General features: G+C 31.1%; 1 protein-coding gene across 1 annotated transcript in view; it reads left to right on the plus strand.

Annotated features, from left to right (window-relative positions):
- The first annotated feature begins 13,281 nt into the window (after positions 1 to 13,281).
- The window catches only part of LOC145313346 (latrophilin Cirl-like), an 86,132-nt gene continuing 80,795 nt past the window's right edge, over positions 13,282 to 18,618 (plus strand). Inside the window, exon 1 of the mRNA XM_080152706.1 lies at positions 13,282 to 13,546. Coding sequence (XP_080008832.1) covers positions 13,492 to 13,546 — 55 coding nt within the window. The 5' untranslated portion in view covers positions 13,282 to 13,491. The remainder of the gene's footprint in view (positions 13,547 to 18,618) is intronic.

Consider the following 18,618-nt stretch of genomic DNA (forward strand, 5'->3'; position numbering starts at 1 on the left):
TATAACCCACACTTTGTCAGCCTGACTGTCAAAATTATGTAAGAACATGTTTTTGTAAAATTATATAAAAGCTGCGATACTTTAAAATTTTTTAGATAAAAATGGGTATTTTTACATTAAAATAGAAGGCAAATACATATAAGTTCATATTGTAATTCAACGGTATTTCATGACTCTAGAAATAGTGTAGCCGTGTTGAATTTAGATGCTGACATACAATTTGAATAGCTTGGTCGATTATTTAGTTCCTTAAAAGTGTTTAGTAAATAATGGAGCACATTGGCGTGTTGCAGTTGGTAGTAGCGAAGCTAATCTATAATTCACTTTGTCTGTCAGTCCGCCTATCCGTAACGCTATGGGGAAAATGTGATTTTCCCACCTGAATTGTTTTGTGAAAATTTCCTGTACCATTGAGCATCCAGTATGCAATTTACTTTGTCCGTCAGTCTGTCAGTCATGCTACAAAACAAATATTATAAAATGTAAAAATACGTGAGAAAGGTTTCGTGATGTAAGGTTTCGTTCTCCAATAAATCTGTTCTTGATTTTAACAAAAACTCTTGAAATTTTTTTTCTATATTCCCCTTTTTCATCATTGTTATTATACATTTAAGACTTTAGACTTGTGTTGACTAAATATCAACACCACAGTTAAACTGAGTATATAGAAGTGCGGCATTGTACTGCGCTGGTGCCAGTAAATTGGCCAAACAAATCATTTATCATCATCATTCTATACAATAAATATAAACTAACCAATATACATACATACATACATGTGCTATTATTCATATAAGGCCCTACATAGTCATAGGCAATAGGGCAGCTTAGTTAAGATTTTGAATAGATCTGATTTTAAATTATGAGTTGTAGAATGGTCCTTCTAATAAGAAAACTTTTATAAATATTCCTATAATGATAAGGTATAATGTTGGAAGTGTTAAACAAAACTTGTGTACAATTAAAATTACTTAAATACAGGATGCTGGATATGTATATACTTACAACTTGTTCTTGCAGGTTACAGAGAAGCTTTCCTTATAGAAAAATCGACCTACAAACCATTATTACAAAAATAAGATGAAACAGGTAAAAATCTACACACTTTGTGTTCATGATTGTAGAGTTGCTACTCTTTCCAAATTTTACCAATCAGAGTTATCCGTTATATTGAATCTTCGATTTAAGGAATTGGACAATTTGATTCATCTGTTTACGTGATCTAACTTACCAGTTTGTTTGCCTTATTGTGGTTAATTAAAACAAACAGTAATTAATGTTTTTTTTTATATCCTACTTTGCATCCTTACTAGCGGCTTCGCCCCTAGCCTCTAGGGGCTCTGCCCCAAGAGGTGATAATTTTTTTTTGGCAAAATACGTAAAAGGACCAAGGAAATCTTCTACAAAAAAAAAATAAAAAAAATTGGGGGGATTTTTTTTTTTGGGGGGGGGGGTTGGGGGTGTCCCACCCCCCAAGAAAATAGCCTAAAACCACCACAGTAGGTATATTCCCTGAAGAGTAGAATCCGATCGGTTCAGTGGTTACCGAGATCTTAAGGGACGGACGGACGGACAGACAGACAGATAGACAGACAGACGGACGGACGGACAGACAGACGGACAGACATCGTTCTACTTTGTATTATAGATATAAAAGTAACAGGATTTCCGTGTGTGTATCTGTTTGTGTGTTTGTCTGTAACGAAGAATCTTGCTAAACACAGTACCGATAAGTCCTGGAGGTTCCCTAGAGGCCTTTAGGGGCGGAGCCGCTGGTATAATATTAAAATACAATGAACGAACATGGTATGTATTGGCAATTCTACCTTTTTTACCCATTTTTCCATTAAAGTTTGCAAATAAATCTAAACTTGAATCACTACTCTTTTATTCTTTACAATATCTACAGAACATAGGGGATAAAGGGATAGCACAATAAAAGATTAGTTATTTCTCGCATCGTATTATAAACGGCTTTCCGCGGATATAGAATGTACAATTATAAGATTAAAACCAGTTTTTTAGCCGCGAGGTGCCGGCTAAAAAAACTGGTTTTAATCTTATGATTGTACATTTTTATATTCGTAGAAAGCTGGATATAATACGATGCTAGACATAGTTTTTTTTCGTATGGATGAGAACCGGTTCCTATCCACCGGATTCGAATGAATACGAGAAAACATGTTTCCTCCATGTTTTGTTATAAAGAGTGAAATTCTACCTTGGATAGCTTGTGAATATTTGTGGAAAAGAAGGGATTGTAAATTATTTTTTAACCTCCATTGTCCTCTCTCCCTGGCATCAGAGTTTAAACTTTTTGTTTTATTGCTTAAATTTTCTGAGATTTAAAAGTATTGCCTACTGTGGTTAAAATTTTTGAGGATTTAGATTGCATTTAAGTTTATATATCAGTATACATAAAATCCATTTGATAAATTTCTGTAGATTAAGAGTTTGAAATTACTCAAAAAATGTATAAAGATGTTGTCATCCAAAATTTTTATGCTAGCCTTTCCAATTAGAACAAGAACTGGATATTATCATTCAGTATTCCAAAGAAAGGAGTCTTACTATAGGTCCATATATAAATCTAAATTAATAATGTAAATCTTGCTGTTAGATTTATTTCTGAAATGAACTTGAAAATTGTTGCAAATTTCTCCACGTCATTACAGAGAATGCAACAACAACCCTAGACAGAGATACAAACACATAAAAAAATTTAATTAGTAAGAAAACAGAGGTCGAGGCAAAATAGTTTTTTGCAAAAAATCCTCTAAAATCACATAAAAATCTACAAAAAAAATTAAACAAAATCCACCTCTGATCTGTATTTTCAAATGTTTTTATGTACTTCTTTAAGAAAAGTTTTTGATAGCGTAATTTTCTATAAAAATCACATTGTTAATGAGCTTCTAGACTTTGTCTCAGTTTGTCCGTTTGTCCACAATTTGTTATTTGTCGTATCATAATTAGACAGCTTTTCGCGGATATTAAAATGATAAATTGTAAGAATAAAACCAGTTTTGTTGGTCTGATAAAACTGGTATTAATTTTATGATTTTATTTTAATATTCATGGATAATTGTCTTTACAACGATGCTATACATGATTTATCTGTATGGCTAAGAACTGGTTCTGTTCCAGCGGATATTAATCACATGGTTGCCATACTTGAAAAAATGTTATTTTCTAGATTGCTTTATTTTGTAAGCTTCTAAATTTTTCAAGATGGTTCCTCTGCCTGTCACAGTGCGTTAAAAGGTGCTTTGACTTTTGTGTCAGAACCTAAATTTTGACATAGTGCATTTCATTAACTTTTTATTTTACAATTTACATAAACTACAAATTGATTATAAAATATTAATTATAAAACCTATCTATGCTCTTGTTCACAACTCTATTTGGCAAAATCCCTCAAGCTTTTACTTCCTCGTTAAGATAAATTTAAAATAAAATTGTTCACACACAAATAACTCTCACACACACACAAACACTTAAAAACTAAATATTTAAAGTTTGCGCACTTTTAAACGAGCTAATTTTTGTGAAGTTTGTTTTTAAGTTTTCCATCAGACAAAGTTTATGTTAAAGTTGTATCCAACAAATTGCTGATTACGCCAGGAATAAAGGCACGCTATTCATTGAAAAATAAATTCTATTTAAAGCTTAAATTAGATTATAATTTTTTTAAAAGGGTGACAGTACCAAAAATCAGCGATGCATGGAATTGAAAGGAAATGCAGATAGGAAAGAAAAGTCATATGTTTCTTATTCAGTGTTGGGGGAATATACACAATAATTTCCAAAACTCTGTTTATTGTAGCAGCCTGGTAAATCCCGTTAGTCCGATTTTCCCCGGCCATAGTGTTACGGACTGACGAACGAACAAACATCCAGACAAAATGATTTAATTATACAGTGTGTTTTTTTTATGACAACTTTTTTGAAAGCAATTTTACCCCACTTAGGTAAAGTTATCAGAATTTAATGATTAATGGCTTATTTTCTTCGTTTTTTAAGGGTAATTATGAAACAACCAAAAAAAATTACAGTTTTTGTTGAAAAAGTACAGTAAAGTTGAAAATTAAAAACTTAGGTGACAACATCTAAAAATGGTTTTAGTGCATTTTTCTCATGCTCAAATCTTCAACCATTTGCAAGAAAAAAATTGGATTTTCAGTAGTCGACTTTGGGGGGCCAGTACTTTCTCCATGATTGAGATATGGCCTTCAAACTTTGACCTATTCTAGTACATGTCCCTAATAGTATCTGTATAAATTTATAGCTCTATATCTCAACTTTGAAGCGTTTTGCAGCCATTCTTGCAAAAGGTTGAATATTTTAACATAAGAAAAATGCGCTAAAACCATTTTTAATTTTCAACTTTACTGTACTTTTTCAAAAAAAACTGTAATTTTTTTTTGGTTGTTTCATAATTTCCCTTAAAAAACGAAGAAAATAAGCCATTAATCATTAAATTCTGATAACTATAAGTGGGGTAAAATTGCTTTCAAAAAAGTTCTCATAAAAAAAACACACTGTATATAAGATCTTCGCTGCATAAATAACCTTAATAGTTGCTTTGTCTTACAGTATTCTAATTGCAAAAAAATTACATTCTACGTTTTATAATTTAGTTTTTTTTTGTGGCTGTCAGTCAATAATGCTTCACTTAAAACATAAAATTAAGGTTTTGGGAGGATTGAAGATACCTTTATTCCTGGATTAGGCACCCAAGGTTAGGAATAGTTAAATGTTGTGATGAGTTGAGACCAACAAAAACTTGAACACAAATATACTTCTTAACCATTTAATACAATCCTTTGGTTAGGCATACAGGCATGGAATGATTATATTGTAAGACACTGGTCGCCGGAAGGGAAAAGCAGTTTTTTGAAAGGGGCTATCTGAGATTATTACAGATTCTGATTTATACATATATAGACTAATGAAAAAGGCAAAAAACGAAATCAAAAGCGTTCCTTCTTGGGAGAAAATCCGGGAAAAAGATTTTAGCTATTTTTAACCTAAAATTCACATTGGCCAGCCTGCAATAAATATAAAGACATTTTAAACATGTCATTGCTCAGGACCTAGAAGTGGTAGAAAAATGCTATGCATACCATTGGAAAGCTCATAACCTCTAGTTTTCATAAAGGTATATAACGTTTTTTGTACTATTATTAGTTTTGAGCTATCCTCTAAAGTATACTCAAATTTTAAAAATGCAGTTTTTTCATGAATTTTAAGTTTGATACTAGTTACACAAACCTTTTTAAAATTATATTCCTTAGCACTTAGGAGTTATATAATTATTTTATATAGGTACATTTGTATATTTTGGGTAATTTCAATTTTAGCTTAATAAAAAATTGTCTTTGAAATGCATATAGTTTGTAGTAAGAACCAGGGAGGGAGGGTGGAGTTTATACACTTATAGGAAATGAAATGCAGTATAAAATTTTGCCCTTGATGTTTTTGGGCTTGTTGTTATAGTTATTAACCTGATTTTTTTTTTGTAAAATTACATGATTAAATATAACAGTAAAACTTTGAAAATTGAATTTTGTCACTTTCCTTCTAGGGGCTAATGGGGTAAAATAGCCCCTAAGACACTAAAATCTAATGTCTGAGCTTATTTTTAGAGATATCAAGCTAATATTTTTAATGTAAACCTTTTTTTTGTATAATTTAGCTAGGTAGCACTAAAGATTTCATTTTGGCACTTTCCTTCTTGGGGCCAGTTGGGTATTTCACCCTCCAAAACACTAAAATTTTAGACTTAAGTTTTTTTTAGAGATATTAAGCTGATTTTTTAATGTAAACTTTATTACACAATTGATCAATGTAGCAACTAAAGATTTCATTTTTACACTTTCTTTCTCGGGGCTAGTGGGGTGAAACAACCCCCAATTGTTAAGTTATAAAATACAAGGAAGGGGGGGGGGGGTTTATACACTTATAGGAAATGAAATTTAGTATAAAATTTTGCTCTGGATGTTTGGGCAAGTTGGTATAGTTATTAACCTGATTATTTTTGTAAAATCTCTTGATTAATTATCAATAAACATTAAGTTTGACACTTTCCTTCTAGTGGCTAGTGGGGTAAAACTTTCTCCAAAACTACTAAAACTTTAAGTTCTGGGCTTATTTTTAAAGCTATTTTCAAATAACTTAACTAAATAATCACTATAGATTTCAATTAGGCACCTCTTTCAAGGACTAAATTATTTTTTTCTATGATGTGAAATAAGTTTTCATGAAAGTTCAACAAGAAATCTGTGAAAATAAGCTCAGAACTCATAACTTTTGTATTTTAAGGGTGTTTTACCCAACTAGACTCTAGAAGGAAAGTGCCAAAATGAAATCTGTAATAACTCCTTAGTTCAATTATGTGAAAAATGTTTACATTAAAAAAAAATTAGCTTAATGTCTTTAAAAATAATCTCATATCTTATAACCAATAACATCAAAGAACCAACTTAAAAAAATAACTATAACAACAAATCCAAAACAGCCAGGGCAAAATCTTATACTGACTTATAATTTTAAAATGTTTTAGGAAGCCCCAAGAAGGAAAGTGCCACATATGGCTACATATCTAAATTATGAGAATAAATTTTAAGTTAAAAAAATCATCTTGATATCTTTTAAAATAGGCTCATAACTTTAAATTTTAGTGTTTTGGAGGGTGAAATACCCCACTATCCCCAAGAATGAAAGTGCCAAAATGAAATTTTTAGTGACTACTTTGCTAAAATATGTCAAAAAAAATTTATATTAAAAAAATTAGCTTGACATTAAATATGTCCAAAAATGTTTACATTAAAAAAATTAACTTAATGTCTTTAAAAATAATCTCATATCTTATAATTTTAGTGTTTTGGGGGCTGTTTTACCCCACTAGCCCCTAGAAGGAAAGTGCCAAAATAAAATTTTTAGAGTTTTACTGGTGAATTTAATCATATAAAAGATTTTACAAAAAGAATCCGGTCAATAACTATAACACAACCATGGCAAAATTTTATACTGCATTTCATTTACTAGTGTATAACCCCCCCCCTCCACCTTGGTTCTTACTAAAAACTATACACATTTCAAAGCTTAAATTGAAAGTACCTAAAATATACAAATATACCTATATAAAATAATATATATAACTCCTAGGTGCTAAGCAATATAGTTTTAAAAATGTTTGTGTAACAAGTATCAAACTTAAAATTCAAGAAAAAACTGCATTTTTAAAACTTGTGTATACTTCAGAGGATAGCTCAAAAACTAATAATAGTACAAAAAAAGTTATATACATTTATGAAAACTAGAGGTTATGAGCTTTCCAATGGTATGCATAGCATTTTTCTACCACTTCTAGGTCCTGAGCAATGACATGTTTAAAATGTATTTATATTTTTTGCAGGCTTGCCAATGTGAATTTTAGGTTAAAAATAGCTAAAATCTTTTTCCCGGATTTTCTCCCAAGAAGGAACGCTTTTGATTTCGTTTTTTGCATTTTTCATTAGTCTATATATGTATATATCAGAATCTGTAATAATCTCAGATAGCCCCTTTCAAAAAACTGCTTTTCCCTTCCGGCGACCAGTGAAGATGTAGAAACAAGGATGACAACATCCATAAAATAGCGAAGCACTAAAACGGTAGGACAAACGGACATTAACCACTTGTGTAGTGTCAGAACTGAATAATCAGAATATAAATGTATAAGAGTCGAAGCAAAATCGTAAGTAAATTTGAAACTGCTTGATACAGGATGATGTTTATGGACATACTTACATTTTTAGGACTTGAATACATAGTTGCTTCGCTTAAAATATTGTACAGTGTTATCCCAGGAATCAGTATACCAAAAATCAGATCAATCGGATAATTAGATCACATAAAAATTTGTTGTTAAAAAAGTAGAAAAATCAACATGATTAAAATGGACGTACGGACATTCTGGTAATGATTATAGAGTTGCTACGCTTTCTAAATCGAATCTAACTACTACAGGAATCACCATGCAAAGTTTGAAATCGATATGACATTTCTAACATGCCTAAATTAACGAAAAAAGATATTCGTCTTGGACGGACGGACGGACGGACCGACTCTAATTATAGAAAAGCTTTGCTTTTAAAAAGGATAAGAATACTAAAATACTTCCTATCATGTAGTGATGATCAACAAATCAGACGGTCAAACAAACAAACATAAACAAATAAAGAATATTAACGCATTCAATACACTAGATTATTACGAATACAGGATACTTTGCCTTGCTTAAAACATCATATCTAATCGTCTTAGGGATCAATATTCTAAAAATCAAGTTAATATTTTCTCGTATTCATTCGAATCCGGTGGATAGGAACCGGTTCTCATCCATACGAAAAAACTATGTCTAGCATCGTATTATATCCAGATTTCGGATCAAGTCAAGCTGAGTGTGCCAATAGCAACAAGTAAAACAGAGCGTGCCAATATTCCCCCTAGTCAAGTAGAGTATGCCAATATTCCCCCAAGTAAAACATTGTATGCCAATATTTCATCAAGTAAAGCATAGTATGCCAATAGTTTATCAAACAAAGCAGCATAACAAAAAAAAGATGAATTTAACGTATTTTCCAATTTATATTATAATAATTCAACCTACAAATTTACTACTTTATGTACGTAAAATATATAAACTAGCAGTTGCGTCCCTAGCATCTAGGAGTTCTCTATTCCAAGTAGTAGAAAAGTTACGAAAATTAGCCTAAAACCATTAAAATTTTAAAATAAAGGATCTCACTAATCGATGGACTGTTAGGGTTCTTCTTTCAATGAAGCTTCTTATTGGTCCTTCAAAATACCATGCTTTTGTTACAATAGTTTTTATTTTAAAACTTAAATGTAAAGAAGATTTTCAGCTCTCTCCTTCCCTCAAATGCCTCTAGAGACATCGAGGAAGGGGGGGTGCGGGGGTGGAGCCGCTAGTATATCTACATAAATTTTTTCAAAATTTTAGGAAAAGCAAATCTTGACAAGTAAAGCAGAGTATGCCAATATTACGCCAAGTAAAGCAGAGTGTGCCAATATTCCCCCTAGTCAAGTAGAGTATGCCAATATTCCCCCAAGTCAAGTAGTGTGTGCCAAAACAGGCTATTGGCATACTCAGCTTGACTTGATCCCAGATTTCTACGAATATAAAATGTACAATTATAAGATTAAAACTAGTTTTTTTTAGCCCGTGCCTTCGGCATCTTGGGGCTAAAAAACTAGTTTTAATCTTATAATTGTACATTCTATATCGGCGGAAAGCTGTTTATAATACGATGCGAGAAATAGCTATTAATTGATTAAATCTCTGGGGATGGTTGAAGACACTATTGCAGTCAACTAACACTTTGATTGCAAGACCTCTTTTTATAGTCCTAACTTTGCATTGTAATGAGATTCGCCTACTTTAGATCCAGGCATATTCTCTATTTTTTTCAAAAGTTGCATATTTGACATACATATCTATAACTTGGTTTAAACGGTCTTTTTGTAATGAATACAGAGCTGCCACGCTTTTTCAGATAAAATAAAACTTTAATAAAATTTTTTACAGGAAACCTCATGCCAATTTGAAAATTGTAGGTCAATTCTAACAATAACAGCTACAGATGGACGGACGGATTCATAAAGAATGCTACCCTTACTGTAAAAAAGGTTCGCTTTAAAAAAAAGTAGGGTGAGACCCCTATCTAATTTTGTGTCATACGTTATCATTGAACCCCTTTAGCAAAAAAACCCTAAGATCTAGCTGTTGTATGACTTCGCACATTTCTTTTGATTTATTGCCGTTTATGGTAATTTTCGAAAATTGTACAACATATTAGTAAACACATATTACAAGTGTTAAGTCAGAAGTAGTAAAATGGGGTGGGTGGTACAATTTTTTTAGGTGGGGGGGGGGGGGTAATTCGGTTTTTTTTTGGGTAAAATGTGCAAATTATGATCTCAGTAACCACAACCGATTGGGCTCCACTCTTCAGGGAATATACCTTCAGGTCCTGTGATGGTTTAAAGCTATTTTCTTGGGATGGGGGGGGGGGGGGAGGGATGAGACACCCGCAACCCCCCAATAAACCAAAAAAAGTCCTCCCTATTTTTTAAAAATTTTAAAGTGGTGGGCGCAGCACTAGAGGTACTAAATCTTTTTTTTAAGTACCTCTTGGAGCACAGCCCATAGAGGTTAGGGCCGAAGCCGCTAGTATTACTAAAAAGTATTATATGCATATATATTAAAGTATAACTGCAAAATGTACTGTAGTTGAATATGCAGGAAATCAAATAAAAATGTAAAATCCATATTTGTACAACACATTCATATCTGTACAGTGTACAATAGTGTTCTCAATCAGACAGGGATGATGTACCTGATGAAAAAGTATAATGTCTTAAATTTCCTTACCTCAAACACCTTTCTTTTTCACTCACTAGCGTCAATGCTATATAGCGGAGAGGGGCTGAAAAATAGCCTAAATGCATCCTAAATTAGAAATTTTACTACACCTTTTTTTATTTATTAAATGAAAAGCTATACAGCGTATTATCATAATTGTTAAAATGCTGCGGATAAAAATTGTGGACTTGGGGCGGCTGTAGCTGTAATTCTATTTTATGTTTTCAGCTACAATCAGCCGCAAATTAATGACTAACCAGGCGCTAAGTGAACAAATCTAGTCGAGAGGCAGCGGCTGCCAAACCCTAGACAAAAGTATTCTTGGGGTGTCATGTCCTTATCCTTGGAGATACAGATATGATGATGATGTAACCAATTTGTGACGGATAAAGAAGGTTTAATAGTGTTCTGATAGAATTTCAAAAAAAAAATTGTATTTGTTTTTTTTTAACATGAAACTTGAAAAAGACCTTAAATTGATTGACAAACAGACGAAAAATTACGGTGGAAAAAGTTAGTTTTTTGAAGCAGGGTAGAACATTTTTTTAGGTGGGGGGACTGGTACAATACAGATTTAGTTATTATGTTTTTCCAAAATACTTTAGTTAAAATTATTTGTCTTATTCCTGACTCTCTTACCCTGGAAGGGCGCTTGTTCCAAATATCCTAGCCCCCACCCAAAAAAAAAGTTACAAACTAAAATAATAATATAATTCGATTTATTTAATATTTTCATGAAACAATCTCCAGGCTTTTTAAAATTTTATTATATTAAAAAGCCTAGTTTCAACCAAATATGAATCAATAATACGCACACACATTCATTTTATACAAATCATAAGATAGAGGGAAAAAATGCCACGACAAAAAAAGTTTGAAACGAATTTTTTTTTTACGTCAAATTACTGAGATGAAATAATTGAAAATAAAACTGCGGTGTGGAGGGGGGGGGGGGGGGGAGGCGGGCAGGGCTCAAGGTTCTAACTCTGCTCAATTGAGTACTATCCCTGTAGGGCCCCTCCAACTATAACCTAACCTATATTAAGAAGAAAAAATACTCTTTTGGGTTCATATGCTTTTTGAAAGAATCGAAGTATATTTCTTTGTTATTTTTAAAGATAATTGGGGCTTTTTATCCCCCATCAATTCCATACATATACACACCTGCTTTCAATCAAACTGAAATGGGTAAAAAAACACCCGTTGTGTAATTGAATCGTGCGGCCCCAAGTACCAATATACAATATATCTCTGTGCGTCTTTTTTGTTTGTGTTTATGAAAACTGCAAAAGAACCTGTTTTTTCACAATCAAAGAATCTAATAGCAAAATTACCTTAAGATGCACAGAACCTCTCACTTTTTTCTTTTTATTTTAAAATAAGGGGGTGGGGTTTAAGTGCTTCATGTTCACTTTGAGGGAAAGAATTAAATCAATATCTATACCCGTCTTCACCACATTTCGCATCCATCATAAACACCCTCTTCCCATATTTAATATTTTGTTTATCAAACATACTCTACAATTCCAAAGTATTTTCGTAGCTTTGTTCGTAGTATAATCTTCTTTGTTGTAGACTGAGGATATTTTTTAGTGAAGATTCCTATCATTTGTTTATTTCTGCCTTAATGGTAATTTTATTTCTCTGTGAGAATTATAGTATTTAGTTTAAAATCAGATTAATTGGCTACTATATGTGAAGCAATATTTTCTATTTTATTATTTGAAAACTTTACGTAGATTTGAAGAAACACTGCCTATTGAAGCCTGGGTTAAAAAGCAACCCTTAACTTTATTAAAACTCTCCGACTCTAGGACACAGTAAGAATAACAAAATAAAGAAGATATTTAGTAAAAAAAAAAACAATTGATTTATGCCACAGGCGTGTGTTCTTTTCATTAATTGAAGCTTTTATTTTATCTATGAATACATCAAAATAAACCAGTTTCTTTTATAAAAAAAAAACACTGACAAACATTTACAATAAAAGGAAGGCAATTTTTATTTTCATACAAAATATTTCTATTAAAAAACAAGGCATTACGAACAAATCGACATTCCTAGGTTGTGAAAGTGTTGCTAAACAATCAAATTACTTAGTTTCGTTTTTGGGTTATGACTATTCTAACTCAAGTTTTAAATTGATTGAATACAAACTGTAAATTAAATACAAATATAATGAAAAATCTCCAAATTAAAGTAATTTATTCCACAGTGCGCCGTACCTTCTGTTGATGATCATACCGAATAAGGATAATAACCTGTGGCTTAATTCAATTGATGCTTTATCCTTAAAATTCTCTCCCAGCCACCTCCCCATTTTCATACCTCTCTATGGCATATAACCCTTTTTAGGGATAGCAAGGTGTTTGAATGCTGGATTATTAAGTCACTCCCCTGTTTTTTTGCAAAAAAATTAACAACCTTCCCCGTTTTGGCTAGATAGAATCCCCCAAGTAATACGCTAAAAATTCCCCACAACAAAGAATAAAAGAGTATGGGGAACAGACATTTTTTATCCCTCGGACAAGAGACGGACAATTTCTCAACCACTGCACTGAGCGTGTGTGTATGAAGCTGGTGAGATAAACTGTAAAGAAATCCGCGAGATATGAACTGCGTAGTAACTACCTTTCAGAATATTCGGCCCGCGTAGTTACAAGAATATTACTAAGAGAGCCTAATAATAGATGGGGTTAATATTTAAGACGGACGTATATGTGTACGAGAGAGGAGATAAAGGGAGGTGGGTGGGGCACTTCTCCCACAATATTCCCGGCCTTTCATCCACCATATACCAATACAAGAAAGGTGGATGGTAATCCTCGAATTTTAAGATATACCTATTCAGTTGGTTATAGCATCATGTCAAAGAAAGATATGTTAATCAAAAATTAAAAAGATATAAACATAAAAACTAACAATATTATCATTGATAAGTTAAACAAAATAACATAAACATATAAACTATTACAAAAGATATCTAGTGAAAAAAGTGAAATTTTGAAAAGTAAATAAAATGAATAGTATTATTTAAAGTGATTTTTAAACTGGGAAAAATGAAAGCAGTTCATAATATTGTTACATTTTTCATCTTTCTGCCTTCAATATTAGGTAAACTTTTTAGATTTGTAAACAAACATAGTAAAATACTATATCAATATAAATTTTTTATTTGCTGGTTTGATAATAAATACAGGCTGCAGCAATCATCAACTTTGATGGTTATTAGTTGTTTATCGCATCGTATTGAAAGCTTTCCGCGGATATTAAAATGAATAATCATAAAGATTAAAACTAGTTTTGTTAGCCCAGATGCTGCAGCTATACATGATTTTTCAGTATGGCTAAGAATTGGTACTAATCCTGAAAATATTAAACAGTTTCGAAGCCGGACACTAGAAAAAAATTATTGTAAGACCTATTTTTATAAAAATGTATATCTTTTCTTAGATGAAATAAACTCATAGAATACATTCATAAATTTTTTCTTGATTTAAAAAAAAAGATTAGTATTTAAATCAAAGAGCCATAATGGGAGAAAAACACTTCAAGGGAAAATATAATTTTCTTTTAAAAATGTAAACAAGGATTGAAGAATTTTCTACAAAATGTACTTAATATTCATAATTTTCTTTAAATATCAAAAAAGAATTCTTTTTGATGCTGTGATAAAAAATCACCTTTATACTGTGATATAATCTCCATATTAGTGAAAAATAACAAGAATGAAAATACCCATGCAATTAAGCAGAGCTCAACAAATTGACAACAAGCGCTTGCAAATGTTATACCAAAGCTTTAAATACTGAAGAAAAAAATGTCTAAACACAAAGAAAATATTAAACTTTCGTATAATAGCTTATATCAAGGATGCTTAATTTGGACATACTTACACCTTAAGTTATCTTAAAGAGATGTTACGCTTTAAACTTTGTTGTCACATTTCTAAAAATTTAGGGCAGGGTTTGCAATCGATAGGATCATTCTAACATAACTTGAATAACAATCAGAGCGAACGGTTACAAACGGACGCACTATAATTGCATAAAAGCTACGCTTGAGATAATATTGATAAATGGATTATTTTTGATCTTTTATGTGATTAATGTCAATATCATTTAATAATGGAAGGGGGGATTTATTCTGATTCTTTTCTAATTATAATCTTGTTGACTTTCTGAACAGATTGTTTTTATACAAACAATCATTTGATTAATTTAGGCAAATATGCTTACAGTAACACGATAATTTAATAATTTTGTTATTATTAATACACTTTTGTTTAGACTTATAAATTGTTATACTGCCTATTAAGTTCTGACACTACAAGTTTGTCCTATCGTCTGATTTTATCTTTGCTTCAAGGATGTTGTCGTCCTTTTTTTACAAAAAATATTCTTTTCTAAAACTAAACCTAGAAACAGAAATCTTTTTAAAGTTTTCCTTTACAGTTTTTAAAAGCGAAACCTTTCTATAAATAGGACGGCCCGTCTGTGCGTCCGTCCTTACAATGTTAAAAGCGAAGCATCTCTATAATCAAGTCCTTAAAAATGTAATTATGTCCTTAAACAGTATCCTGTATTTAAGAGTTTTGTTTAGACTCCTACATTAATATGCTGCTTATTAAGTTCTGACATCCTATAAGTTTTAATGATCGTCTTTTGTTTTTACAAAAATAAATCCTTTTTTACACCAAACCTATAAACAGAAACCATTTTAAAATGTTATCGTTTACAGTTTTTAAAAGTGAAGCTTTCTATATTTGTTGTCGATCCGTCCTTCCGTAATTGTTAGCTTTATTCGTTAATCTAGAAATGTTTGAATTGTTCTAAAGATTTCAAACTTTACATCATGATTCCTATAACAGTTAGGTACAATTTAGAAAGCGTATCAACTCTAGAATCCTTACCAGAAAGTACGTACGTTTTGTTCGTTTGTCCTACCATTTCAGAGCTTCGCTCTTAGAAATGTTGTCATCTTTGTTGAATAACATATTTAGAAGATATATCATATTACTACATATGGTTATCATGTTTTATTTTCATAACAAATGCTTTATTTCTTCTTTGTTCAATAAAAAAAACCTTTGTGCTTATAAATATTCAGAAAGGAACTATTAGCTTTTAGTTTTATATGGTTCACGGATATAGGAATAGTTACTTATTAAATACCTTTAAATGCAGACAGTTTTCCGCGGATAGCTGAAATGAATAAATTCTAGTTTTGTTTGACCCACATGTTACGATTATGATATTAATTTTATTATTAGTGGAAAATTCTTTCTCGTATTCATTCGAATCCGGTGGATAGGAACCGGTTCTCATCCATACGAAAAAACTATGTCTAGCATCGTATTATATCCAGCTTTCTACGAATATAGAAATATACAATCATAAGATTAAAACCAGTTTTTTTAGCCGGCGCCTTCGGCACCTCGGGGCTAAAAAACTAGTTTTAATCTCATAATTGTACTTTCTATATCCGCGGAAAGCCGTTTATAATACGATGTGAGAAATAACTATTATAACATGCTGAATTTTTAGTATGGTTTCTAACCGGTTTTTATCGTTTGGAAATTAATAGAATTCGAAGCCTTAAATGTTAATCAGAATTTTTTTTTCATATACAAATTTGATATTTTTCAAAAAGTTGAAAATTAAATAGATGAATTTTAGTTTTACCAAGATGTTTTTTTATTTAATAGAATATATAGATTATACTCCTATCCCTTTATTCATGGAAGTATAGATACAATGAAAATAAAATAAAAGAACAATTAAAGTGAGGAAGAGAGTAGATCATGAAGGAGATATAACTAACCATAAACACAAAATATTTCTCAAACAAAGAACCCTCTATAAAGGGGGGACTTTCTTAAACAAAATTAAGTTTACCCATAGGATAAATTTCTTTCACTTAAATTAAAATATTCTGATGATTCTAGCGGCTGCGCACTTAGCATTTAGGAGTTCTACATTTCAAGAGGTAGGCAAGGGAAATAAATAGCCTAAAACCATCCTGGGATCTATGTGAAGATTCCCTATAATGGAGAACTTAATTGGTTCGGTAGTTATCGGGATCTTAAGCCACAGAAAAATGATTTTATGTAATTTTCTATAGGCTGGCCGCTCCTTACTTGGTTTTAGGCCATTGATCTAGGGGTTGGACATTGTTCCCTGAGTAAGAATAAACTTGCCAAAAAACATTTGCTTTTAACTTATGAATAACTGTATAGGAGATTTACACCTCAAATTAGGCTAAAATTATTATAATGTATAATTATTAACATAGCAATTAACACAATGTTAAATATGCCTCCATCCAACCAGGTTAATAATGCCAACACAATCCAATTATTTTCTTCTATAAAAAAACAATAAACTTTTATTTAGTACTTCAATTAAATTGACATACACAAATAAAATGATGCAAGAGAAAACCACATCTAAGTAACTTTGACGGAAAGACAGAATCTAGTTATGTAGTAGCTATGCTCTTGAAAAAGAGTTATGACATCCTCAACCTAATTTTAGTGGGCTACCATCCCATAGCCATAATGAAGCACAGGAATAACAACGTTCATGAATAGCACAGCTAAGAATATCAGGAATTAAATATTTTAGTATGTTATGATGTCTTCAGCTTTCTCAGAGAGGGTTAGAACATCTTGATTTGCTTGCTCAAACTAGCAATGTTCAATCTTTAAAACATTAATTTTGATATACAGAAGAAGTAATTTTGTTTATCATCATTATGGATTTAAGTTAATTTATCGTCCATTGTCTTTTCATTAAGATCCTCAGCCCTTAAGTACTACTACAATTCATATTTCTTAACATGATTCGTATAGCAGTTAAATTTTACATTGACTACTACTGACAAAAACAAACATACAAAGAGTATCGTCGCTACCCATAGTTTCTTTAACTGTGGGGGTATAATTACCACGGAAGGGTTGTCTAATTTAATTATGTCCCAACTGAGGCTATTACCAAATTTTAAACAACTATAATGGAAAGTTGTGTGTGTGTCCTCATCTATATACACAAGTGGTTCAAATTGGACAAAACAAATATAATAAAAAATCTGAGGAGCTACTTTTGCTTATTCATCATTTAACTTAATGTTCTTTATCTAAAATCGGAGATATGGAAAGTGTCATGTGTGACGTCATAAAAATACGTCTCAATAGGTAGGATGGAAGGAGAATTGGAAAGTAAACCCCCCCAAAAAAGATAGATTTAGACGTATTTTTTTATGACGTCAAATATGACACTTTCCGAATCTCCTTAAAAATGATCCTCATACTAATTTTCCTAACCTTATTTATCAATCGAGTGTCTAAACGTATTGCTTAGATATTTAAATAGTTTATAAGTTTAATTCTTTGCCAATTTTTTATTTCAAGGACCATTGTGAATATTTATCCGTCTGCCTGTTGTAAAAATTTAAAATTTTCTCCAAACTCTAGAGGGAGAGTCTATAAACACTAATTCTCTGAAACAACAGGGGATTAGTTGTCTGATGAGTAGAACATTTTCAAATGTTTTATGGCTCTCTTTCTTTTGTTTTTTCATCATTTCACAAGAAAAAAAATAAGAATGCTAATTCGAATTTCCATTTCTGATGTATTTACTTTACATTTTAATTACAATTAATTTATCTCTTTGAATTTTTCTATACATTTTTAATTAAAACTGAATAATTAAAGAAAGTTGCAATTTTTACAAATGAATGATTAATAATTAAAATAACTTTATCTTCTTATATTTTTTTTTTAAAATTACTATTCATATGTTTTATAAGTATTCATTCAGAAACAAAGTTATTACACCTAAAGAAAAACTATTTCGTCTGAATTGATTTTTTCAACAAAAAAACATGTAAAATCTTATATTTGGACACATAATGAATCAAATAATAAAAATAATAATAATATCAATTTTGACTATTGAAAAAGTTTTCTTTCGTTGTTATTTCCCTGCACCTCTAGTACATGTATGACTTGCAGACTTGAAGATTAAATTCTGATTTTACTTGGCTCGCTGCAACAAAAATTTTATTTTTTGGCACATTCGTTTCATTGGATACAAATATTATGTAATAAAATCATCCATTACTTACATACTAATATTTTATATTAAATGATGATATTTAAGTAACATTATTTAGATAATGAATAT

The sequence above is a fragment of the Acartia tonsa genome, chromosome 3, assembly GCF_053477335.1.
Source record: "Acartia tonsa isolate MP-2025a chromosome 3, ASM5347733v1, whole genome shotgun sequence".
NCBI classification, from domain to species: Eukaryota; Metazoa; Arthropoda; class Copepoda; order Calanoida; family Acartiidae; genus Acartia; species Acartia tonsa.